The 26,688-nt window shown below is 39.9% G+C and overlaps 1 protein-coding gene and 1 long non-coding RNA gene across 3 annotated transcripts in view; one reads left to right on the top strand and one right to left on the bottom strand.

The window, feature by feature from the left end:
* The window catches only part of LOC113599971 (uncharacterized), an 83,868-nt gene that overhangs the window by 43,911 nt on the left and 13,269 nt on the right, over window positions 1–26,688 (top strand). The window lies entirely within an intron of this gene.
* The window catches only part of MRPL3 (mitochondrial ribosomal protein L3), a 51,213-nt gene continuing 40,400 nt past the window's right edge, over window positions 15,876–26,688 (bottom strand). Inside the window, exons 9-10 of one of the 2 annotated variants that reach the window (XM_015068453.3) lie at window positions 26,424–26,501; window positions 15,876–16,235 (exon numbers count right to left, since the gene is read on the bottom strand). In XM_015068453.3, coding sequence (XP_014923939.2) covers window positions 16,083–16,235; window positions 26,424–26,501 — 231 coding nt within the window. In that variant the 3' untranslated portion in view covers window positions 15,876–16,082. Of the gene's footprint in view, window positions 16,258–26,423; window positions 26,502–26,688 lie in introns of both variants that reach the window. The other variant, XM_027061848.2, reaches the window with a different exon arrangement.

Below are 26,688 nucleotides of genomic sequence, written 5' to 3'. Positions count from 1 at the left end.
GTGGTGTATAGGAATGAAACCAATTTCTGTGCGTTGATTTTATTTCCTGCAACTTTGCTGAATTCATGAATCAGTTCTAGCAGTTTTTTGGTGGAATCTTTTGGGTTTTCCATATAGAGTGTCATGTCATTTGTGAAGAGTGAAAGTTTGACCTCCTCCTGGAGGATTTGGAATGCCTTTTATTTCTTTGTGTTGTCTGATTGCAGAGGCTAAGACTTCCAGTACTATGTTGAATCACAGTGATGAGAGTGGACAACCCTGTCTTGTTCCTGACCTTGGGGGGAAGCTCTCAGTTTTTCCCCATTGAGAATGATATTAGCATTTGGTCGTTCATATATGGCTTTTATGATCTCGAGGTACACTCTTCTGTCCCTGCTTTCTTGAGGGTTTTTATCAAGAAAGGATGCTGTATTTCGTCAAATGCTTTCTCTGCATCTATTGAGAGGATCCTATGGTTCTCGTCCTTTCTTTTATTGATGTGATGAATCACGTTAATTGTTTTGCAGATATTGAACTAGCCCTGCATCCCAGGTATAAATCCCACTTGGTCGTGGTGAATAATTTTTGTAATGTATTGTTGGATCCGGTTGGCTAATATCTTGTTGAGGATTTTTGCATCCATGTTCATCAGGGAGATTGGTCTATAGTTCTCCTTTTTAGTGGGGTCTCTGTCTGGTTTTGGATCAAGGTAATCCTGGCTTCATAGAAAGAGTTTGGAAGTTTTCCTTCCATTTCTATTTTTTGGAACAGTTTCAAGAGAATAGGTGTTAACTCTTCCTTAAATATTTGGTAGAATTCCCCTGGAAACCATCCGGCCCTGGACTGTTGTTTTTGGCAGATTTTTGATTACTAATTCAATTTCCATACTGGTTATGGGTCTGGTCAAGTTTTCTCTTTCTTCCTGTTTCACTTTTGGTAGTGTATATGTTTCTAGGAATTTGTCCATTTCGTCCAGATTGCCCTTTTTATTGGCATATAATTGCTCATAATATTCTCTTATTATTCTTATTTCTGCTGTGTTGGTTGTGATCTCTTCTCTTTCATTCTTGATTATATTTATTTGGGTCCTTTCCTTTTTGATCAAACTGGCTAGTGGTTTATAAATTTTGTTAATTCTTTCAAAGCACCAGCTTCTTGTTTCATTGATCTGTTCCACTGTTTTTTTGTTTTTTGTTTTTTGGTTTTGATAGCATTAATTTCTGCTCTAATCTTTATTATTGCCTGTCTTCTGCTGGTTTTGGATTTTATTTGCTGTTCTTTTTCCAGCTCCTTAAGGCATAAGGTTAGGTGGTGTGTCTGAGATCTTTCTTCCTTCTTTAGGAAGGCCTGGATTGCTATATACTTTCCTCTTATGACTGCCTTTGCTGCATCCCAGAAGTTTTGCGTTGTGGTGTTATCATTTTCATTGACTTCCATATACTTTTTAATTTCCTCTTTAACTGCTTGGGTGGCCTATTCATTCTTTAGTAGGATATTCTTCAGTCTCCAAGTATTTGTTACCTTTCCAAATTTGTTCTTGTGGTTGATTTTGAGTTTCATAGCGTTGTGGTCTGAAAATATGCACGGTATGATCTCGATCTCTTTGTACTTATTTAGGGCTGATTTGTGTCCCAGTATATGGTCTATTCTGGAGAACGTTCCATGTGCACTGGAGAAGAATATATACTCTGCGGTTTCAGGGTGAAATGTTCTGAATAGATCTGTTAAGTCCATCTGGACCAGTGTGTCATTCCAAGCCATTGTTTCCCTGTGGATTTTTTTGATTAGATGATCTATCCATTGTTGTGAGTGGGGTGTTGAAGTCTCTTACTATTATGGTATTACTATCGATGAGCTTCTTTATGTTTGTGATTAATTGATTTATATATTTGGGTGCTTGCACATTTGGCACCTAAATGTTTACAATTGTTAGGTCTTCTTGGTGGATAGATCCCTTGATTATGATATAATGCCCTTCTGCATCTCCTGATACAGTCCTTATTTTAAAGTCTAGATTGTCTGATATAAGTATGGCTACTCCAGCTTTCTTTTGTTGACCATTAGCATGATAGATGGTTCTCCATCCCCTTATTTTCAATCTGAAGGTGTCTTTATGTCTGAAGTGGGTCTCTTGTAAACAGCATCTAAATGGATCTTGTTTTCTTATCCATTCTTTTACCCTATGTCCTTGATTGGAGCATTGAGTCCATTGACGGTTAGAGTGAGTACTGAAAGATAGGAATTTATTGCTGTAATGATGCTTGTAGAATTGGAGTTTCTGGTGGTGTTCTCTGGTCCTTTCTAATCTTTGTTGCTTTTGACATTATATCTATATCTATATCTATATCTATATCTATATCTATATCTATATCTATATCTATCTATAATATAAATTTTTCCATCTTTTCTCCCCTCAGGGAGTCCCCCTTAAAATTTCTTGCAGGGCTGGTTTAGTGGTCACAAACTCCTTTACTTGTTGTTTAGGAAACTTTTTATGTTTCCTGTTTTGAATGACAGCCTTGCTGGACAAAGAATTCTTGGCTGCATATTTTTCTGATTCAGCACACTGAATATGTCCCGCCACTCCCTTCTGGCCGGCCAAGCTTCTGTGGACAGGTCTGCTGCAAGCCTGATCTGTCTTCCCTTGTAGGCTAAGGAGTTTTTTCCCTTGCTGCTTTCATGATTCTCTCCTTGCCTGAGTATTTTGTGAATTTGACTATGATATGCCTTGTTGATGGTCGGTTTTTGTTGAATCTAATGGGGGTCCTTTGTGCTTCCTGGATTTTGATGTCTGTCTTTCCCCGGGTTAGGAAAGTTTTCCGCTATGATTTGCTCACATAACCCTTCTACCCCTATTTCTCTCTCTTCCTCCTCTGGGACCCCTATGATTCTGATGTTCTTCCTTTTTAATGAGTCACTGATTTCTCTAATTCTTAAATCATGCTCTTTTGCCTTAATCTCCCTCTTTTTTTCTGCTTCATTATTCTCTATAAGTTTGTCCTCTACATCATTGATTCTCTGTTCTGCCTCATCCATCCTTGCCGCCACGGCATCCATCTGTGATTGCAGCTCAGGTATAGCATTTTTTTTATTTAATTCTATTTTTTACTTCTTTTATCTCCACAGAAAGAGATTCTAATCTGTTTTCAACTCCAGCTAGTGTTCTTATTATTGTGATTCTAGATTCTGGTTCAGACATCTTGCTTGTAACTGTGTTGGTTGAATCCCTGGCTGTCTTTTCTTCGTGCTCTCTCTTTTGGGGCGAATTCCTTCGTTTTGTCATTTTGAAGGGAGAAAAGGAATTAATGAGGTACAAAAATTAAAATTATGAAATTAAAATTAAAAAAATGAAAATTAAATACTTAAAAACACAAGTACACACACAAATTGAAGAAATCATGCTAGGTCCTAGGTGTGTTTTAGTCTGGGTGTTGAAAGTGGGTTTACAGATTAGAGAAAAAAATGGAAGGGGTGGGGTAAGGAAATCAGAATTTAAAAAAAATGAATACACTGAAATAGACTAAAAGATGATGGGAGTAAAATAGAGTTTGAAAAAATGTACACAAAAGTAAAGAATGTAGTAGAAAAAAATTCAGAAAAATATTTTTAATAAAAGTAAAAATGAATTTTTTTCTCTATTCAAGAGAAGAAATGAAAAAGAGAAAAAAGAGGAATGTAAAAAAACGTAAATCTTGGGGCGCCTGGGTGGCGCAGTCGGTTAAGCGTCCGACTTCAGCCAGGTCACGATCTCGCGGTCCGTGAGTTCGAGCCCCGCGTCGGGCTCTGGGCTGATGGCTCAGAGCCTGGAGCCTGTTTCCGATTCTGTGTCTCCCTCTCTCTCTGCCCCTCCCCTGTTCATGCTCTGTCTCTCTCTGTCCCAAAAATAAATAAAAAACATTGAAAAAAATTTTTTTTTTTAAAAATAAAAGAAAAAAACAAAACAAAACGTAAATCTTTTGAAAATTTGAAAAAGTGAATGCAGTGTAGTAGACTAAAATAAAATGATGGAAGTAAAATAGAATTTGAGAAAATTCACATAAAAGCAAAAAAATTAGTAAGAAAAAATTAAAGAAAAATATTTTTAATAGGATTGAAAGTAAAAATGAAGTTTTTCTCTTTCTGCATTCAAGAAAAAGAAAGGAAATGAAAAAGAGAAAAAAGAAAAAGAAATCGTTTGAAAATTTGAAAAGGTAAATACACTGTAGTAGACTAAAATAAAATGATGGAAGTCAAATAGAAGTTGATAAAATTTACACAGAAGTAGAAAATATAGTAAAAATTTAAAGAAAAATATTTTCAATAAAAATTGAAAATAAATGAATTTTTTCTCTTTCTGTATTCAAGAAAAAGAAAAGTAGTGTAAAGGTGAAAAAAAAGTAGGAAAATTGAAAAGATGGACCTGCTAACAGATTGAAATGGCACTGAAATTACCTTGTTTTCCCCTAGAAGTCAGAGTATGTAGCACTTTATAGTCCATAAACTATGTAGGCTGTGAGACTTGTGATTTTGAAGAGCGAGGTTGGCCCAGTTGGGCAGGGTCAGTGTAATGGCTCCGTTTTCCACTAGATGGCGCTGCTAACCTACTGGGGTGGATTGTTGTGGTGCTTGTAGGTGCCTATGCGCATGCGTGGGAGCATTGAAAATGGCATCACCCAGCTAGCCAGTCTCTAGGATCGAAACTCTGTTCTCCCAGATCAGCAATTGTGCACTGGTCCTCTGTCTTCAGCTCTCCTCTATTCCCTCCTTTTTCACTGTCCTTGACCAGGCCCCAGGCAGTACCTCTCTCTTGAGTTTTGTCTCAGATGCAGCTGTTTTCCCCGGCCCCTTTCTTCTGAAGGACTGTGGCTTTAACCCCTTCCGCCCCTCTGCGGGAGGGTCTCACCGAGCAGTGGCCAAATGAGCAAGGGCCGAATGTTGGCTACACCCAGGAACGCTTGCTGGACCCTGCTGCTGCCGGTGCCCTGAGACGACGGCCAAGTGCCAGGCCGCCCCAGAAGAGTTGAGATAGTGTAGCAGCAGCTTTTCAGGGATTATGGAAAACCACAACACACATCTGACACCAGACTTCACCCTTAACGACTTTGTTCAAGCAGCAGTATTGTGGCCATTCTCTGGGGTCTGCTGGGACCAGAATGCCTCATAGTCTCTACCAAATGTCCTTCCAGCAGTGGAACCACTTTTCCCCGTGTAGCCCAAGAACCTCCCGGACCCCACTCTGCTCCTGGGTATTTGCCCTTCCCACCAGAGCATCGCCAGGTATCGAGCTGCAGAGTTGTAGCCTTTGCACTCCTCTTGTTTACAGTCTTAACGGAATTTAGACCCTCTGCTTTCTCCTTTCTCCCTTTTTAGTTTAGTCTCTGCAGCTGTTTCCAATTTTCCACTTTCTGTCCAGCTGTTTTTTGTGTGTGCAGGGGGTGCTTTTCCTGTATTCCACCCCCCCCCCCTGCAGTCTCCGTCCTCTCTCCGCCCACAAAAGCACCTCCCTGCCCTCTGCGGCTTCTTGTTCCCCAAGTTCACTCCTCCACGCTGTGTACCTGCTGAATTCTGTGGTTCAGGTTGTGCAAATTGTTGTGTTAATCCTCCAATCAGTTTTCTAGGTGTGTAGGATGGTTTAGTGTTGGTCTGGCTGTATTTCATGGACGTGAGGGAAACAAAAAACTTCGATGCTGTTCCGCCATCTTGGCTCCTCTTCTTTCATGAAATCCTCTTCTTTCCTTCTTTTGAAAAGGTGTTACGACTTCCCCTAAGAGACACAGATGGAGTAGGACTGCGTATACCTAAAAGTATACAACTAAATATTAATTGCCATGCAACTTGGATAGGAAAGATGGGGTGAAGAGAGATAATCGTCCTAGAAACTAGGCTAAGAATAGTCAGTTCACCTTACTCTTCTTTGCGTGAGGTCAAGGTAGAGGCACATTAAAGATACAACCTTCCTTTCCCCGATTCAAGGAATAGTCCTCTTTTTGACTGGACAAAACAGATCTTTCTAACATTAATCCCTGAGAAAATGTATCATGCAGCCCCCTGTGTACGCAATGTGGACAATGTCCTAGCAGTAGGGCTCATGACGACACTTGCCCTCTTTGGCCTCACAGACGTGGTTTACTGGAGAGACATCAGTGATGGTTGTCCAGTGTTAGTACCATTCCAATACTGCCAGTTCGAACACCATCTTCCACCAGCAGACCCAGTGAAGCCAGCCTCCTTCCTCCCTTGCTGTGCAATGGAACATTCTTCCTGGGGCTCTGATGGAGATACTTGGACCCATCCAGTATCAGAAGTGGAAGTGATATATGCTTTTGCTTTCCTTTCTGCTTTCCATGCAATGGCCTACTAACATCATCTGGGCATGACGTCTTCCTAGAGATTCTGGAAATCCCAAGTTGGTATTGAGAGACCTTGCATGTCTCACTAAGGAGATAAATCTTTAGGGGTGGAGGGAGAAAAGTGAAATAAAGGATACTTGGGAACTGAACCATCTGGAACTTGGGAAAGGAAAGGATAAAAGCAACCCCCCAGCTGGAACCAGGGGAGAAATACTAGGGCAACTGCTTGAGGAAGATGCTTAAACACACCTCACGTCAGGAAGTGACAGACCAGCTATTTTTGTTGTAAGTAAACAGAGGATATTTTGAACACATTTAACCTGGAACAATCTTTCTCAGAGGCAATTTAGTATTATACATCAACTGAACCAGTGATTTTGCTTCTAGTAATTTACTTAAGAAAATAATTATTGATGGCCACAAAGATTTAGCTATACAGATGTCCATCACAGCCTGGTTTCCAATTGCAAGGGGGAAAAAAAAGAAGTTCAAAACCACAAAAACCCCAAATTTTAATCACACAAAAAGATATATTATCAACTGAAAAAAAAAAGACTATCAAAGAGCAGGCACAGTCATCCTATTTATTATACAAACATGCACATATATAGGCATGGAAGTTCTAGAAGAGGTCAACAGTCTTAGTAACTGCAAGATAGGATCATGAAGTGTTTTTCTCATTTTCCAAATCTGTGCAGTAAACAAATATTGCTTTTATGATGTGAAATAGTTTATTTTTAAGTTTAAAAAATCTTATTCCTTTTTTAGTCTTCATAAAGATCAAACTGGGTGATTGATCCATAGTGACCTTCTCCCAATCTTTATTTACTCCTTTGGTGGATTCTCTGAATGTCTCTTTATCATTTCAGTGAGAACAGGAAACTAACTCTGGTTCAACACAGACTCAGCAAACCAAGAGCCCAGGAAGTGACAAGGAGGACCCCTACCTTGGCCAGACAAATAATTCCACACAGAGACCAGCAAAGAGCAAACAGTGGGATTTCCATGGCAGGGGAGCATCACCATCTTAAAAGTTCAGATACTTTCCCACCTGATGGTGAAAGAAAAGGATCACTAGAACATTTTTTTCTTTTCTTTTTTTTAAAGTAGGCTCCATGCCCAGTGTGAGGCTTAAACTCCCGACCCTCAGAACAAGAGTCAGATACTCGATTGACTGAGCCAGCCAGGCACCCCATGGGAACATTTTAAAACCTGCCAGATCCTTGACCTTCTGTGTTTGATTAATTAGGTCAACCCAACTTATGAAATAAATAGGATAAATCCTATCAATATCCACAGATATTTTTCCTAGGCCTGTCCACCCATTAAGATGGGTCCTATGCACCTTACTACCCATGAGATGGAGAGAAAATTGGGATATTGTGTATAAAAGCTGTGAGAGTTCTCTGTTCAATTAAATTTTGAATCAATGCCTTTTTTTTTTTTTAAGTTGATTCAGCAGTTTTAGTTGGTCTGACCTCTTTGATATTCTGAAAACTCAGGATTTTTTTTTTTTTTTTAGGTCTCGTACTGTTTTACTGCCTGGAGCTACTTGCAGGTCCAATCAATATCTATTAGTCAAGCTTAAGACCTTTGCTCAGTTCCAAACAATCATTTTGGAGCTAGCTGAGAGGGTAATATGATTGTCTTGACCTGTACCTGGAGTGAAAGGGCAGAAGGTCTCATCCTCCCCAAACCCTCAATCTTTTTTCCCTTTGAGGATGGTGAAGAAAGCCTTGCCAGTGGAGCAGTTTCACTCCATTCTAAATAGGAGGGGCCTCCACCAAAGTTCCACGGTCTGGTCGCAAGAGACCCCCACACTCATGCCCAGCTCATCCTCTCACACTGACTTCCATGGTAGAAACTACCCCACAGAGAAGTTGTCTAAATTCTATCTACAGGTACAGCAAACAGGCACAGGGCTCCTCTCTCCCCACAGTGGAAAAGAGGGCTAACTCAGTGATTTCCATCAGATGTTTAGGAAACTCAGGTGCCTGGAAGCTGGGGCTCTGTCCAGAATGCATGACTTGGAGTCCAGAGGTGACCTTCAGTTCTTGTCCCAGCTCAGCCATTCACTAGGTATTTGACTTGGAAATGCTACATAATCTTTGAATCTCAATTTCCTCATGTATATAGTAGAGGTGATAACAGTTACCTGGCAGGGTGGTTGAGGATTAAACAAGAGACCATGTAAAACATCTGACGCTCAGTGAGCGTTCAATAAATGTCTTATAGTTCTGACTGCTAACCTTCAAGGCATAAAGGGAAGGGGTCCAGATGTGGCCCAAGAGGGAGGATTCACTGATTAATATGTCAACCCCTAGGAATCTGCTGGTGTAACTTCACCCTACATCCAACACCCTCCATCTCCACATCAGCTTCTCTGGAGTTGTTCTAAAGCTCTCAGCCATGAAAATGGAAGAGAGTCTTGATCTATCCCAATTTGCAGAAAAAGAAAGTATGTTTATGCATAAAATTCTCTCCATTTTCAATATTTCCTCTCAGTAACTTTTTCAGAGCTTTTGATACTTGCCACAGGTGCAGGACAAGTGAAATAAACAAAGTAGAAAATATTGGCAACAAAAATAATAAACTGAAAAATTCAGACAAGCTAAGATTGACAGCTTGTTTCACTTGTGATTTTTTTTTTTTTAATCAGAGGTGAGGTACTAAAGTCACACATTTCTGAAACAATTCAATACATATGTGTATAAGGCTAAATCACAGCTCACAACAGAGGAAACCAACTATATCAATATATTAGATTCTCTTTAAAGAAAGTCATGAATCTCAGTTTGTGGTGTGGAAGGGTACAGGGAAATCGGGAACCTGATCTTAGCACAAGCTCTGCCAGGCACTTGTTTAGTGAGGCCCTAACCAAGTCCTAGACTTCTCAGTCTGCTTATTTTCTCAGTCATACAAGATGGATGATATCTAACATGTATATATATTCTTGCAAGATGTTAAAGCATTTTCCCAGGGCGGTACTCTCATAAGAACATAAAAACACCTTGAAATATAAAGCAACACACATATAAAACATCCCTGTTATTACATTTTCATAAATATTTCTCTGATGTGAATGGCTCCCAAATAACTGGCCTGGGTACCACAAATGACTTGCCCCCCTATACATCATGTTATTTTAGGCCAATGGTTCTGAACTTTGTACACTGGTACTGGAGAGCTTTAAAAAATACTGGTGCCTGGGGCTGAGCCCCACAGAGTCTAAGAACATTGGACTGGGGTTCTCAAAGCCCCCTGTGTGGTTCTAACATGCAGTCAGGGATAAGGAGCATTGTGTTAGGTGAAGGTAAGACCGGCCTTTGTAACCCACTGTGAGAATTACCTGTGCCTGAGGAGCTCTCTTCCAGGGGTCCAGTTGTTTGGGTGGGCAGCTCAAGGGCTCCTGGGCCACAGCACTTTTAGCCTCTCTTTTTATGGGAGGTGGAGTTGAACAAAGGGCTTTGGATCATTAAATCACAACCTTTTCCCCCATGGTAGAGCTGTGCTTATCAGTTACTGGCTAGAGGAGTGAACCATGCAAGCAGGGAAGAGATACTCCCTGTTGTAATTGTACAGGTAGAAAAAGGTTCGAGTTGTTATGGAACATCTTTTCCTGTTTCCTTCCTTTTTATTACTTTTCTTTCTCCTTTGCTTACTTCCTCAGTTTTGATTCATGTTTTCCTCAACATGCATTTTCCTCTGTGGATCCTGTCGCCTTGGTTCTCATTCATAGATATTTTGGCGGCGGGCTGGCTGTTACTAGCAGCTTGTGAAACGCTCTGCTGGCGGAGGGGAAGGGCGCCCTTCTTCCAGGCCCAGTGCTCCTCCACGAGGCACTCCACACTTGAGTGTTTCTGCACTTCGCAGAACAAGAGGGACTGCCAGCCAAGGCTCTGATGCATCTTTGCTTTATCACGCCATTTTAGATGAGGAAATGGATGTTGGCTGCCCAAGAGAGGCATTTATTATTGTTCCTTCTGACACAGTCCCTTTTACACAGTCATCCTTGCATCTTTGTCAGGACCTCTGTGATGGAGTATTTGGTTAGTTCCTTCTCAAGGCAGATTTGAGGCACCGCCACAACTTGGCATCTTATCCTTTTTCTTTAAAAACAATGAACTTTCTAGGGGCGTCTGGGTGGCTCAGTCGGTTGAGTGTCCAACTTTAGGTCAAGTCATGATGTCATGGTTCTCGAATTTGAGCCCCACCTCGGGCTCTGTGCTGACAGCTCAGAGCCTGGAGCCTGCTTCGGAGTCTGTGTCTCCCTCTCTCTCTGCCTCTCCCCACTCACACTCCCTCTCTCTCAAAAATGAACATTAAAAAAATTTTTTTTTTAAAAAAGATGCTTTATGATTAAAAAAAATTTTTTTTTAAACCAAAACAATGAACTTTCTAGATGCCCTAACACATACTCTGGTGCTTATATGAAGTCCACTTTTGGAGGATCAAGGGCACAACTGTCACTTTCACTCTTCCAGTCAAATGGCAGGAGAGAACAACTCTGTGCCTCCCATGCCAAGAAGATGTTTTAGCCAGCTGAGGTAAAATCATTTATTTGCTTTTATGGTGTTATGGGTTGCATTCGTCGAAATTAATTTGGCTTGTCTAACCTGAACAGGTCACCTCATTAGTCTAAAAAAGAGTGAAAAGCAATGCGTGAGGTGGGCTTCTGTAAGTTCTGTGGAAACATTTAAAAGCAGAAAACAAAATGATGAAATGGAGGCTGGCAACCTGCACTCAGGACTCTGGCTATTTTCTGGAGGAGATGATGACACTTTAATTGGGTCCTCTTATTTCAGGGAGTCCTAGGCAGTTGCTAGAGGCAGAATCTGGACAGCGGGCAGCATTTGTTTTGTGAGGCACGCTTGGAGAGACCACTGCCATTTCTGGGGCCAAGCTCCCACCTGCTCTGCCAGCAATTATTACTGGAAGCTGGCAGATGAGGTATTACAGCTCATACAGCAGTAAAGCTGGAAACTGAAGGAGAAATGTGGATTGTTACAAGAGTCAACTTGGTAGAAAATTCCCGAAGGCGGAAGAAACTTTATCCATCATTAGTCAAGTGAAGAATTGCTTCCCATCTAGAAAACAGGTAGCCCCAAAGTGACACATCTGATTATAAAGCTCCTGGAGACGTTTGCCCAAGGGGGCCTCACAGCACAGTGACCTACCTCTGTCTGTCTGTATTTAAATGCCCTCTTTTGGCTCAGCAAGACTGAAATCCGCAACATGCCCTTCCTCGTCACTAAAGGGCTCCACTGCAAAACTATTTATAAAAACGAGATAAGCAGTTGAAGTCCATTCTCCCTGCCATCCTTCCTGCAAGAGGAGGGGAGAGCTTCGAAGTACCGACCTCAGGAGACACAGGCAGTAGTGGGCATTTTTAGAGTAATAACAAGAGAAAGAAACCAGCCACGGAAAAGCAAACAACAGAGTGCTGCTGGAAGACCTCACACGGGAGGCTAGACCATGTTGCAAGGCGGGACGGCACCAGCAGCTGTGGTGGTGTATTTCCACTCTGACAAGGAGGAGGAGTGATACAGACACTTAAAGAAAGGCATTCACGTGAACATCCGGCCCAGAGGCCCGAACACAAGGCCAGATTGCGTCTGCAATCCAAACGCTGCTCTTTCTCCCGCAGTGGGTCTTACCGTGGTGCGGCTGACACCGTTCTCTGTGGGCAGTGACTTAGGACCAAGGTCCGGTCTCGCTGCAAAAAGGAGAGGCTCTCATTTTGACATATGTATTTTTTTCTCAAATAGACATTCTTTGGATTACTCAAACAGATGTTGCTGAGCATAAAACAGTGCTCTTACACAGGCTGGTGGAACTTCTCCTGTAGTATCAGGAACCCTGAATGGCTGCTTTAACTAGCGTGTGTCATAATGCTTCACACTAAAAACACCCCCCCCCCCCCCCCGCCAACCCAAACCCCATAGTTGTGTATGTATTTCATCCTATATTCTCAGATGCACTCAGATTCCATTCACAAATTCACCTTTGGAAATAAGCTGTAAAAGTCATCCTTCTATTCCGTCCCTTGTGAAAAGCTGAAAAGCAGGTCTGTATCTCGGCCTTAAAGGTTACTGAAAGCACAATTTATTGACTTTGAAAAACTTAATCTCCTTGCAAATTATATCCTTACATCTGCTGTGGGTAAGAAGCGCTTTCATTGACATTTTAGTGCTTGTGACAGCTTGTCACCGTCCACTTTTCACCCCATGCCAGGGCCCACTGTGGAGACGAGATTAATCAGCATTAACGTTTCAGCTTCAGCTACTCCAGTAAGGTGAGGGCCCTGGAGGGAAGGACAACCAGTGCCCAGTGTAACTCTTAAAGTGGATATGCTTGACCGGCTGGACTTCCCCAGGCCTCCCAATTTTATAAGATTCGGCGCTTACTGATCTTATAACTAATAGCTAGTACCAACAAAGGCTGGAACCAATGTCTAATTTGAATGAAAGTTAGTTATAAAAAGTTCCCAAAACAAATCTAAAATAGGAAATCAAGTTCAAGCTCAAATTAGGAGCGAGTGCGCTCTGCGCTGAGAACCGAACTGCCTCCGCACCTGAGCAGTGGCCGTTACTGTGGAGGCGGCGGCCCCTTATTGCCTGGACTCCACACAGTGAGGTGAGCAGTGTCCAGACCATGTGCTTATCCATAATAGGCTAAGTTCCATTTTCCTCGAGCTGAACATTTGATGATAGGCACTGTAGCCATAAAGTGACCCACGGTTCTTAGCAAATTCCCTGTCTTCCTTAGTGTTGGACCAGGCAGACCCTGGCTTATGTATTCCATAGCTGTAGAGAAGGCTTCCTCCTTACCACCTGGGTCAGTAGAACACATCTTGGGTTACTTCTGGGCTACTGAAAAAGTTCGCAGGAATGGGCCCCAGATCCTCTTTGATTGCTGCAAGGCCCTGGCAGTGGGGAGTAGGAGGTGTACGAAGGTGGGGGGGTGTAAGTGGATGCTTTGCTCCTGGACTCTAGAAGGTAGGGTTCACACTCATGACCCTAAAAGGTGATCAGAAATTTTCTCCTTTAAACTCAAATGCAGACCCAAAGACTAAAGACTCTACAGACAAATGGTGGTGGGTCTAGGGCCGGCTTTCTAGTGCAAAGGGCTCCCTGCCTTCTTCAAAACACTGTATGTCCTGGGCAAATGACTGCTGAATGGCTCCTTGCTCTCCTGTCCACCTGGTTATCTTCAGACGCTAGGATTCCTTTCTCTTCACCTCTGCAGATGCTTTATATGGAAACAAGGTTTTTATGTTTTCCCAGCAATAATTGTTCATTTGTCTTGCAAGGTAACAGCTGCTTCCCATTGGTTTATCAGCAAATTTCATGCATCTCTAAGTTCATTAAAATCTTTTGATCAAATGCAACTAAAGTAGTTAAGACATACAGTATGCCGAATTTCAAAGTAAAGCGTAAGTAAGCATAGTATGGGGACATACCTAATAGTTATGATTTCATGTGCTCGCTATTTTTGAATGAACATTCACATCCATTTTAGAGTCTGTTTGAACAGTTCTATGGTAAAACCTGTTGAGATTTTAAAAATAGGATTGAATTCTTTACAATATTAAGTCTCCCCATTCATAACCATGATAATCCCCTCCATTATTTGTCTTCTTTTATGTCCTTCAATAAAGTTTTAACTTCTCCAATAAGACTCCAGCACATTTGTAAGGCTTTTTCCTAGGTAAGCTTTAAAAAAAATTGCTATTGGAATAGTAGCCATTTCCCCCCACCCCATAAAATTTCTCAATATTGCTATGTTTATATATTAATCTTTACAGTCACCTTGCTGAACTGCCTTCGTTTTTTTTTTTTTTTAATGTTTTTATTTATTTTTGAGACTGAGCAGGGGAGGGGCAGAGAGTGAGGGAGACACAGAATCCGAAGCAGTCTTCAGGCTCTGAGCTATCAGCACAGAGCCCGACATGGGGCTCGAACTCACGGACTGTGAGATCATGACCCGAACTGAAGTCGGACTGACTAAGCCACCCAGGCGCCCTCCTTCGTTGTTTCTAATGACTTGTCAGTTGATTGTCTTACAGGCAGATATTTCTTACAATCTTCTCACTTCCTAATATTTATATCATTACTTTTTCTTGTTTTAGTAACTGTACTGACAAAGTAACTGTACTGACAAAGTGTTCCAAGAACACTGTTGAACAGCAGTAGTAAAGATTATCTATCCTTGTTTGATCTGACAAGAATGTGTCTAATATTTTACCCTTGAATATGTTTGAGATAATCTTTTAACAAGTCCAGGAATTTCCAGTTTGGTAAGTTATTTTTTGAATAAAAAATGGTATGGTGACCAAGACTTACTCCAGTTTAAAACAATTCCTCTTGAGGAACTCATGATTAAAGAGTAATATGTAACAAGATCAATGCTGTTTTATTTTGGTATCCAGGCAGCTCAGAGTCAAACTGAGTCCAATGATTTTGCATGTCATAGTCTGCTCATCTGTATCATACCGTTACCATTCTTTCCCAACTCCCCACTGAATACTGATTTATGTTATCCTAGGTGTTTTTCCCTCACTTACTCTTTTATTTTCTATTTATTTTTATTCATTTTGAGACAGCACGCACGCACACACATGAGCTGGAGGTGGGGGGAGGGAGAGGGAGAGGGAGAGAGAGAGAGAGAGAGAGAGAAAGAGAGAGAAAGCCCAAGTGGCTGATGCAGGGCTTGAACCATGAACCAGATCATGACCTGAGCTGAAACCAAGAGTTGGATGCTTAACCAACTCAGCCACCCAGGTGCCCCAACTATTTTATTGTATGGATTTTCTGTCAATTGCAACAAATCTTACTGGGATTAGGTGAAGAATAATGGAAATTTTAAAAAAGATGTGACTATATTTGGACTTGAAATAAAAAATGAGAGAAATGAAATATCAGCAAAAAAAAAAAATACTGTTGGACCTTTCAAATACAAATCCATTAGTTATTAGGAAATTATATGGTGATCTAGCAGTATGATTAATGTCTCTTGGGTTGCTGTATGAATCAAGTCTCAGAAAACATCCTGAGTTAAAAGTTAGATCCTGTGGGTCCTCAGGAATCTGGGTTCAGAGGAAATCCAGTAGTTCAATAAGGACTGCTTATACTTGCATTGTTAAGCTTGATTATTTGACATAATGTAGCCATTAGCAAACACGTTTTAATTTCATACAATGAAAAAACCCAGGGGACATTAATATTTTTAAAAATAGGTGATTCATAAGTTTGTTGAATGTACAACCCCAGGCCACTTCAAATCCTTCTGGGAAAGCAAGGAAAAATGATTAAAATATAATTTAAATAAAAATCTTACTTCCTTTCTCTGTTTAGAAAGTGTAAGTTTCAAGTTTACCCTGAAAGTGTAAGTTTGCCACTGTTCCACATCTACCCCTTCAGAAAGACAGAAATATCTTTAACAAAAGAGGCTGAATTCATAAGCATCTTAAGATAACTTTAGAATACGTAGTAAAAAGGATGAAGCTCACAAATTACAAAAGACTTTGCTCGTATGCAAACGGCCGGTCCATCGACATCTGGCATATCCAGTCTATTTACCTGATTTATTTAATGTGGTAATTTTTTTAAAACAAAATTTAGTTTGGGGGATGGAATGATGTATTTATGCCCTTGACAAAGATGACAAGTGTGGTACTGTGGTTACGAAAGGAAAATATATTTCCTGGTTATATATTGCTCTGGCTCATCAAAGCTCATAAAATACAGGAGGTTCCTGCCATGTCCACGGAGGTTAGGAGAATATAATAGAAGGTGCACTAGGCTGACACACATTTTCATCATACAAATCTTCTGGTAGTTCTTCTTCATCTCCATCAGGAAAATATGTAGGGAATGGTAGATTTTTACAGAAGTCCTTATATGCAGGCAGTGTAGAATCTCTGATCTGGAAGGAGGGGGACAAAGACCTTATATTAATAAGTAGTACCAGTTAAGTTACTTAAAGATAGTATGTGTTAATTATTAATAAACAATATTTATTCCTACATTTTCTAATGTGAATAACACAACTGTTACATAAAGTGAAAGGAACTCAATGTATTCTTTTTATTCCAATAAACTTAATCCAATGACAGAAATACAACCTTCCTCAACTCAGTCATCTGCCTTCTAAATTACCCTGATAATTACATATCTTACTCATAACTTACAAATCTCTAGAACTGCCCAGGAGGATAAATTATATTTTAAAATTACTACTTAGGTATCAACTAGATCCAAACTATGTGCCTAAAAGTTATTACCATCTACTTCTTAATTATTGATCTTATTTTCTTATTATATATTTTTATTATTTTATTTTCTACCATAGATTCTTTTGAGTTGAGGTTTTAAAAAAGAATTTACCTAGTATTTTTGTTAGTCTTATATCAAAGGGCACATAACCAAAATGCCAAGTTTTATTAAGGAAATAAGCTTACATTTAACAAGTACCATTATCACTGAGAAGAGAAGGACAAAATAATATTTAGCAAAAAACAATCATTCCATAAGTCTTTTACACTAGTTTTATTAGCTCTTTCTAATCTAAAAATATTCTAATTATATCTGTAAATTCATAAACCAAGAAACAGTTCAGATGTTGGTATGATCTAAAATGTTGGGTTTTATTTTTGGAAAACATTACTGGTTCTTTAAAGCTTCTGAGTCATTCTACAGCTTTCATTCAGTGAGAAATTAAAAAAAAATTACATGTAATTATACACACAGAGTAAAACACGGCATAATCATTTTGGCAATAAGAAACGAATAATTTGGTTGAAATAAGTACACAGCTGCTAGGAACAGCTATGTACAGAAACACATCTATTTTAATCTCTCTCATTAAAATTGTTCCAAGGAATTTTCAGTTAGTTGCTCAGAAGAAAATAAACTCATTTAATTTTTTCTTTCCAAGTCACTAATCTTGGGTTGAACTTGAACTTGGGTGGGGGCGGGGGGGGGGGGAGTCATATTCTTCCTGATTTAAACTGTTTCAGAATTTAGAATGGAGAATAAAACCCAAGCAAATAAACAACCAAACCAACAACAGCAAAACTTTCTGTGCTAATTTGATAACTGTGAAAACTTAGTCATAAATGATCTAAACAGCAAATTCTTAGTTGCTTTTACATTTTGATAGATCTATCATACTTGAACATTTCAGAGAAAAGCACTAATATATTCTAACTATAAATGTTACAGTACTATAATTCATTGATTGGAAACATGAGTGACATTTTATTTAAATCTCTTTTGTCTTGGTGGTTCTAAAGCTGAGGGGCAGAGTTTGCATCCCATCTTTAACAAATGTGTAACTCAACAGTATGTATTTTTGTGCACTTAATCTAACCTCTGGCTTCATTATTTCCCCACCTTCACCAAAACTCTCTCAACTCTCTGGCTCATTCTTTTTATATTTCTGTATATTGGCAAGGCAGTTCAAATCCTCTGAGGAAAGATGAGGGGTAGGACACACACACAAACAGGAAATCTAGAAAACACTTAAATGATAAATTAGGCTACAGGAATGAGCACACACAAATATTAGTTAATAATATACACCACATAATGCTGTAAACATATTCTTTAGGCTTTTTTTAATACGTTTAGTGAATCTAGACAACAAAAAATGCTTACCTTAATTAAATGGGTTGGTCATCCCTAAGACCATCTTTACTAACTTTAGCATTAAAAAAAAGTTACTGGCAGCCCTGTACTCTGGGGGTGGGGTGCAAAAGTTCCTGTGGGATGAGAGAATGCTGAAGAGGCTGCCTGTCCACTAGGAAGCGCCTCAATCTCCATGGGCAAAGGGGCTCTTTTCACTTGCTATGGAATCACTCTGGGAAGGATAGAAAAAGTGGGATGACAGAAAGTTTTCAAAAAGTGGACCACACTTGTGTACCGCCACTTCTCTTAAAACACAAGCCCACAAAACACCCCCAAACCCACATCTTAATGTTTGGGACGGACACTTCTGTAAGGTTACAAAAGACTTGTTTAGACACTGTAGTTCGAAGATTGTTTTCTCAAGATGCGTTCTTTTTTTAACCAAAATATGTTTCTTGAAAATACATTCATTGGTGTGTTAACATTTCGAAGTGGACTGGACATTCTTTGATGCTAGTTTCTTGAAATACACTTGGACTACCCTTTGAGAATTGCCTGTGGTCTACCTTCTGAATGTCTTCAGTAATGGCGAGCCATCATCCATTAACAGAGTTGAGTTTTTGGAGGCAATTTTTTGTTGAAGTAGGTGGAAGAGTAATAAATGTCGACTATAAACTGTTTATAACAACCAGTCACAATATCACTGCACATATTATGGTTTTTCAAGACAGCTGACCTATTCATCTATACTGGTGTCAAAGAAAATGCTGAGGTGTTCCACTTTCAGCTGGAAAGCAAGCCTAGAACCATGTGTGCAGCAAAATGGGGAGAAAAGGAAGATCGGACAACATATAAAAATTCATCTGTTGTACAGTATAATTTTATTATGGAAAATAATTTAATTTCCCTCTTCTCTCTTTTATTAGGTTGTGATATTTGTAACATATAATAAACCTGTAATGTGGAGGGGGTACATTTAATTATGAAGACAAAATGTTATAGGAAGTACAATGCCAACTTGTCAGTCTCAACAACCTGTCATTGTGTAAACAACCAGGTCATCTGGAGACTGGAAATCTACTTAAACCTGAAAACATGCAAAGTAAAAAAAAAATACTTGCAACAATTCATAAGATGTATTTTTTCTTTAAGAAAAATCAGAACAATTCAGTCAAAAAGTGAACTACAGAAAGGGAATTTTAATTACTGTAGGATTAAAACAAGTGTTATACTTTATGCTAGTAATGGAACCTACTTTAAGAAATGAAAAGAATACATAGAGAAAGACCCAATGTGAAAAATCAGAGGTTGAAGTTTCAATCTATTTTCGTTGTTATTGTTGGAAAATTTCTGGGAATAAGCTGGTATTATTTCTACTACAAATTTATTTTCAGAATGGATGATTCAAAATCCCAAAGTGATTTCTTATATGTTGTATTATGTTGGCCTAAATCCCAGGCAGAATATTTACTTTCTATTTTATTTGATAGAAACAAGTCTGTGAGAGTACAGAGTTTTTTCCCCCAATTTATGCTATTATTTTTTTTTTACTTTGTTTTAAACATAAATATGAATGTGCATATTTTTAAAATACTAAAAGTATAATCATAACAATGCTAGTAACAATGAATCCCTCCTTAAAATGTTTACCTTTTACCACCTTTTTTTTTTTTTTAATGTTTATTTTTGAGAGAGACGGACTGTGAGCAGAGGAGGGGCAGAGAGAGAGGGAGACACAGAATCCGAAGCAGGCTCCAGGCTCTGAACTGTCAGCACAGTTGTGGGGCTTGAACCCACGAACTGTGAGATCATGACCCAAGCCAAAGTTGGATGGTTAACCCAACTGAGCCACCCAGATGCCCCTACCACCTTTCTTTAAAATAAATAAATAAATAAAGTTTTATTTATATATTTTTTTAGTAATCTCTATACCCAACGTGGGGCCTGAACTCACAATCCCAAGACCAAGAGTCACATACTCTTCGAATTGAGCCAGTCAAGTGCCCCTTTACCAAATGGTCTTGTTGACTCTCTCACTGAATTGCCATTTTGTGTATTTTCAGTTCCTGTGTCAAAGTATTTTAAAAAAAAAATTAGAAGTTCTTTTTTGGAAGGATATTGATATTTTGGCAACAGTTATCCTAATATCCTTTTTCTAGTTCTTTCTTTTTTTAATATGAAATTTATTGTCAAATTGGTTTCCATACAACACCCAGTGCTCATCCCAACAGGTGCCCTCCTCAATGCCCGTCACCCACCCTCTTCTCCCTCCCACCCCCCATCAACCCTCAGTTTGTTCTCAGTTTTGTAGAGTGTCTTATGGTTTGGCTCCCTCCCTTTTTTTTTTTCCCCTTCCCCTCCCCAATGGTCTTCTGTTAAGTTTCTCAGGATCCACCTAAGAGTGAAAACATATGGTATCTGTCTTTCTGTGTATGACTTATTTCACTTAGCATCACACTCTCCAGTTCCATCCATGTTGCTACAAAGGGCCATATTTCATTCTTTCTCATTGCCACGTAGTATTCCACTGTATATATAAACCACAATTTCTTTATCCATTCATCAGTTGATGGACATTTAGGCTCTTTCCATAATTTGGCTATTGTTGAAAGTGCTGCTATAAACATTGGGGTACAAGTGCCCCTATGCATTAGCACTCCTGTATCCCTTGGGTTAATTCCTGGCAGTGCTATTGCTGGGTCATAGGGTAGATCTATTTTTAGTTTTTTGAGGAACCTCCACACTGTTTTCCAGAGTGGCTGCACCAGTTTGCATTCCCACCGACAGTGCAAGAGGGTTCCCGTTTCTCCACATCCTCTCCAGCATCTATAGTCTCCTGATTTGTTCATTTTAGCCATTCTGACTGGCGTGAGGTAATATCTGAGTGTGGTTTTGATTCGTATTTCCCTGATGAGGAGTGACATTGAGCATCTTTTCACATGCCTGTTGGCCATCTGGATGTCTTCTTTAGAGAAGTGTCTATTCATGTTTTCTGCCCATTTCTTCACTGGATTATTTGTTTTTCGGTTGTGAAGTGTGGTGACTTCTTTATAGATTTTGGATACTAACCCTTTGTCTGATAGGTCATTTGCAAATATCTTTTCCCATTCTGTCGGTCGCCTTTTAGTTTTCTTGATTGTTTCCTTTGCAGTGCAGAAGCTTTTTATCTTCATGAGGTCCCAATAGTTCATTCTTGCTTTTAATTCCCTTGCCTTTGGAGATGTGTTGAGTAAGAAGTTGCTGCGGCTGAGGTCAAAGAGGTTTTTTCCTGCTTTGTCCTCTAGGGTTTTGATGGTTTCCTGTCTCACATTCATGTCCTTTATCCATTTTATTTTTGTGACTGGTGTAAGAAAGTGGTCTAGTTTCATTCTTCTGCATGTTGCCGTCCAGTTCTCCCAGCACCATTTGTTAAAGAGACTGTCTTTTTTCCATTGGATATTCTTCCCTGTTTTGTCAAACATTACTTGCCCATACTTTTGTGGGTCCAATTCTGGAGTCTCTATTCTATTCCATTGGTCTATGTGTCTGTTTTTGTGCCAACACCATGCTGTCTTGATGATTACAGCTTTGTAGTAGAGGCTAAAGTCTGGGATTGTGATGCCTCCCACTTTGGTCTTCTTCAAAATTACTTTGGCTATTCGGGGTCTTTTGGGGTTCCATACAAATTTTAGGATTGCTTGTTCTAGCTTCGAGAAGAATGCTGGTGCAATTTTGATTGGGATTGCATTGAATGTGTAGATAGCTTTGGGTAGTATTGACATTTTAACAATATTCTTCCAATCCATGAACACAGAATGTTTTTCCATTTCTTTGTATCTTCTTCAATTTCCTTCATAAGCTTTCTATACTTTTCAGCATACATATCTTTTACATCTTTGGTTAGGTTTATTCCTAGGTATTTTATGGTTCTTGGTCCAATTGTGAATGGGATCAGTTTATGTGTCTTTCTGTTGCTTCATTATTAGCGTATAAGAATGCAACTGCCTTCTGTACATTGATTTTGTATCCTGCGATTTTGCTGAATTCATGTATCAGTTCTAGCAGACTTTTGGTGGAGTCTATTGGGTTTTCCATGTATAATATCATGTCATCTGCAAAAAGTGAGAGCTTGACTTCATCTTTGCCAATTTTGATGCCTTTGATTTCCTTTTGTTGTCTGATTGCTGATGCTATGCTTCCAACACTATGTTAAACAACAGCGGTGAGAGTGGACATCCCTGTTGTGTTCCTGATCTCAGGGGGAAAGCTCTCAGTTTTTCCCCACTGGGGATGATATTAGCTGTGGGCTTTTCATAAATGGCTTTTAGGATGTTTAAGAATGTTCCTTCTGTCCCGACTTTCTCGAGGGTTTTTATTAAGAAAGGATGCTGAATTTTGTCAAATGCTTTTTCTGCATCGATTGACAGGATCATATGGTTCTTATCTTTTCTTTTATTGTGGTGTATCACAGTGATTGATTTGCAAATATTGAACCAGCCCTGCAGCCCAGGAATGAATCCCACTTCATCATGGTGAATAATTCCTTTTATATGCTGTTGAATTCCATTTGCTAGTATCTTGTTGAGAATTTCTGCATCCATATTCATCAGGGATATTGGCCTGTAGTTCTCTTTTTTTGCTGGGTCTCTGTCTGGTTTAGGAATCAAAATAATGCTGGTTTCACAGAATGATTCTGGAAGTTTTCCTTCCCTTTCTATTTTTTGGAATAGCTTGAGAAGGATAGGTATTATCTGTGCTTTAAATGTCTGGTAGAATTCCCCAGGGAAGCCATCTGGCCCTGGACTCTTATATTTTGGGAGATTTTTGATAACTGATTCCATTTCTTCGCTGGTTATGGGTCTGTTCAAGTTTTCTATTTCTTCCTGTTTGAATTTTGGAAGTGTGTGGGTGCTTAGGAATTTGTCCATTTTTTCCAGGTTGTCCAGTTTTTTGGCATATACTTTTTCATAGTAATTCCCTGATAATTGCTTGTATTTCTGTGGGATTGGTTGTAATAATTCCAATTTCATTCATGATTTTATCTATTTGGGTCATCTCCCTTTTTGAGAAGCCTGGCTAGAGGTTTATCAATTTTGTTTATTTTTTCAAAAAACCAAGTCTTGGTTTCATTGATCTGCTCTACAGTTTTTTTTTAGGTTCTATATTGTTTATTTCTGCTCTGATCTTTATTCTTTCTCTTCTTCTGCTGGGTTTGGGGTATCCTTGCTGTTCTGCTTCTATTTCCTTTAGGTGTGCTGTTAGATTTTGTATTTGGGATTTTTCTTGTTTCTTGAGATAGGCCTGGACTGCAATGTATTTTCCTCTCAGGACTGCCTTTGCTGCATCCCAGAGCGTTTGGATTGTTGTATTTTCATTTTCATTTGTTTCCATATATTTTTAAATTTCTTCTCTAATTGCCTGGTTGACCCATTCATTCTTTAGTAGGGTGTTCTTTAACCTCCATGCTTTTGGAGGTTTTCCAGACTTTTTCCTGTGGTTGATTTCAAGCTTCATAGCATTGTGGTCTGAAAGTATGCATGGTATGATCTCAATTCTTTTATACTTATTAAGGGCTGTCTTGTGACCCAGTATGTGATCTTAGAGAATGTTCCATGTGCACTTGAGAAGAAAGTATATTCTGTTGCTCTGGGATGCAGAGTTTTAAATATATCTGTCAAGTCCATCCAATCCAATGTATCATTCAGGGCCCTTGTTTCTTTATTGATCCTGTGTCTAGTTGATCTATCCATTGTTGTAAGTGGGGTATTAAAGTCCCCTGCAATTACCACATTCTTATCAATAAGGTTAATTATGTTTGTGATAGTTTTATATATTTGGGGGCTCCCATATCCGGGGCATAGACATTTATAATAGTTAGCTCTTCCTGATGGATAGACCCTGTAATTATATAATGCCCTTCTTCATCTCACTACAGCCTTTAAAGTCTGGTTTGTCTGATACAAGTATGGCTACTCCAGCTTTCTTTTGACTTCCAGTAGCTTGACAGATAGTTCTCTATCCCCTTACTTTCAATCTGAAGGTGTCCTCAGGTCTAAAATGAGTCTTTTGTAGACAGCAAATAGATGGGTCTTGTGTTTTTATCCATTCTGATATCCTGTGTCTTTTGGTTGGAGCGTTTAGTCCATTTACATTCAGTGTATTGAAGGATACGGGTTTAGAGTTATTGTCACATCTGTAGGTTTCATGCTTGTAGTGATGTCTCTGATACTTTGTGGTCCTTGCAACATTTCACTCACACAATCCCCCTTAGGATCTCTTGTAGGGCTGGTTTAGTGGTGATGAATGCCTTCAGTTTTTGTTTGGGAAAACCTTTATCTCTCCTTTTATTCTGAATGACAGACTTTCTGGATAAAGGATTCTCGGCTGCATGTTTTTTTTCTGCTCATCACATTGAAGATTTCCTGCCATTCCTTTCTGGCCTGCCAAGTTTCAGTAGATAGGTCTGCCACTACTCTTACGTGTCTATCTTTGTAAGTTAGAGCCTGTGTATCCCTAGCTGCTTTCAGAATTTTCTCTTTATCCTTGTACTTTGCCAGTTTCACTCTGATAATGTCATGCAGATGATCAATTCATGTCTGAAGGGCGTTCTCTGTGACTCTTGGATTTCAATGCCTTTTTCCTTCCCCAGATCAGAGAAGTTCTCAGCTATGATTTGTTCAAGTACACCTTCAGCCCCTTTCTCTCTTTCTTCTTCTGGAATTCCTATGATACGGATATTGTTCCATTTGATTGCATCACTTTAGGTCTCTAATTCTCCCCTCATAGTCCTGGATTTTTTAAATCTTTTTCTCAGCTTCCTCTTTTTCCATAATTTTATCTTCTAAATCACCTATTCTCTCCTCGGCCTCTTCAATCTGTGCTATGGCCGCCTCCATTTTATTGTGCACCTCATTTATAGCATTTTTAGCTCCTCATGACTATCTCTTAGTCCCTTGATCTCTGTAGCATAGATTCTCTGCTGTCCTTTATGCTTTTCTCAAGCCCAGCGATTAATTTTATGACTATTACTCTAAATTCTTGTTCCGTTATATTGCTTAAATCGTTTTTGATCAATTTGTTAGCTGTTGCTACTTTCTGGAGTTTCTTTTCAGGAGAATTCTTCTGTTTCATCATTTTGGGTAGTCCCTGCAGTGGCTCCAAACTGCAGGGCACTTCCCTTGTGCTGTCTGGAGTAACTTGTGTTGGTGGTCGGGGCCACAGTCAGACTGGTGTGTACCTTATCTTCTCCTCTCCCAGGGGCAGGACTCACTGTGGAGTGGCGTGGCCCCTGTCTGGGCTACTTGCAGACTGCCAGGCTTGTGGTGCTGCTTTGATGGGATCTGGCGTATTAGCCGGGGTGGATCTGCAAGGTGCACAGGGCTGCGAGGGGCAGGCTTAGCTCCATTTGCCTTCAGTGGTCCCCTGCGGGAGGGGCCCTGCAGCACCGGAAGGAGCACCAGGAGGGAGGCCGACCCGCCAGAGGGATGGATCCACAGGATCACAGCGTTGGGAGTTTGCACGGTGCAAGCAAGTTCAGTGACGGGAACTGGTTCCCTTTCGAATTTCAGCGGGGGATGGGAGAGGGCGATGGTGCTTACCAGCGCCTTTGTTCTCCCACCAAGCTGAGCTCTGTATTCTTGGGCTCAGCAACTCTCCCTCCTGATGTCCTCTTGCCCTCCCTGCTGTCTGGGAGCAAAGCTGTTGAATTTTAACATTCCAGATGACAGCCCACTGGCTGTCAGAACTCACGGAGTCCGGCCCCTGTGCTTTTGAAGCCAGACTTCAGGGCTCTGTCTTGCTGGGCAGGCTGCCCCTCCACCACCCCGGCTCCCTCCCACCAGTCCGTGTAGCACCCACCACCTCTCCGCCCTTCCTACCCTCTCCCATGGTCCTTTTGTCTATGCTTGGCTCCGGAGTGTCTGTTCTGCTAGTCTTCTGGTGGTTTTCTGGGTTATTTGGGCAGATGTGGGTGGAATCTAAGTGATCAGCAGGATGAGGTGAACCCAGCGTCCTCTTATGCCACCATATTCCCCTCTGAGCCTATTTTTTTTTTTTTAATATTATTTTTGAGAGAGAGAGGGAGAGGGAGACAGAAAATCTGAAGTAGGCTTCAGGCTCAGAGCTAACAGCTGTTAGCTTCAGCTCTGAGCCTGAAGCCGAGACTGAACGCAACAACTGTGAGATCATGACCTGAGCTGAAGTCACACACTCAACCTACTGAGCCACCCAGGCACCCCACCTTTTTGCATTTCTAAAGAGCCTCTATTTATTGGTCCTACCATTCTCACAGGTTCATGTTTTTATGAACATAGGTATAGGATATTTTGTATAACTTTTTCAGTCAGGTACTACTGAAAAGTGGCAAAAAATTTAATTTGGCAAAGATTATGGAAAAACAGCCACTTATTTTCAAGCCACATTTATGGGCCAAAGGAGAATTTATGGCACATATTCACGTATCCAAACAACGGAAAATAAAGAGTTTACATACATTTTATATACATACCTTTACTAAGCAATTTTTATGTCCAGGTACAGAGCCATTTACATAGATTATATTGTGCTTTGTGTTTATTCTCCACACCTAAAGTAAGAAATGCAATTTCAGTAGTTAAAAATTTGAGAATATACTTGTATTAAAACAAGCAATATGTTACTACAAGCTGAGTCTATAAGTAGCCTAAAAAGTAATCATCATATTAGCACTTCAAAAAAAATTTTTTTAATTTTTTTAATGTTTTTATTTTTGAGAGAGACAGAGTGTGAGTGGG

The sequence above is a fragment of the Acinonyx jubatus genome, chromosome C2 (genome assembly GCF_027475565.1).
Source record: "Acinonyx jubatus isolate Ajub_Pintada_27869175 chromosome C2, VMU_Ajub_asm_v1.0, whole genome shotgun sequence".
Taxonomy (NCBI): domain Eukaryota; kingdom Metazoa; phylum Chordata; class Mammalia; order Carnivora; family Felidae; genus Acinonyx; species Acinonyx jubatus.
The sequence above is the reverse complement of the archived record's forward strand: the minus strand, read 5'-3'. Positions and strand labels throughout refer to the sequence as shown.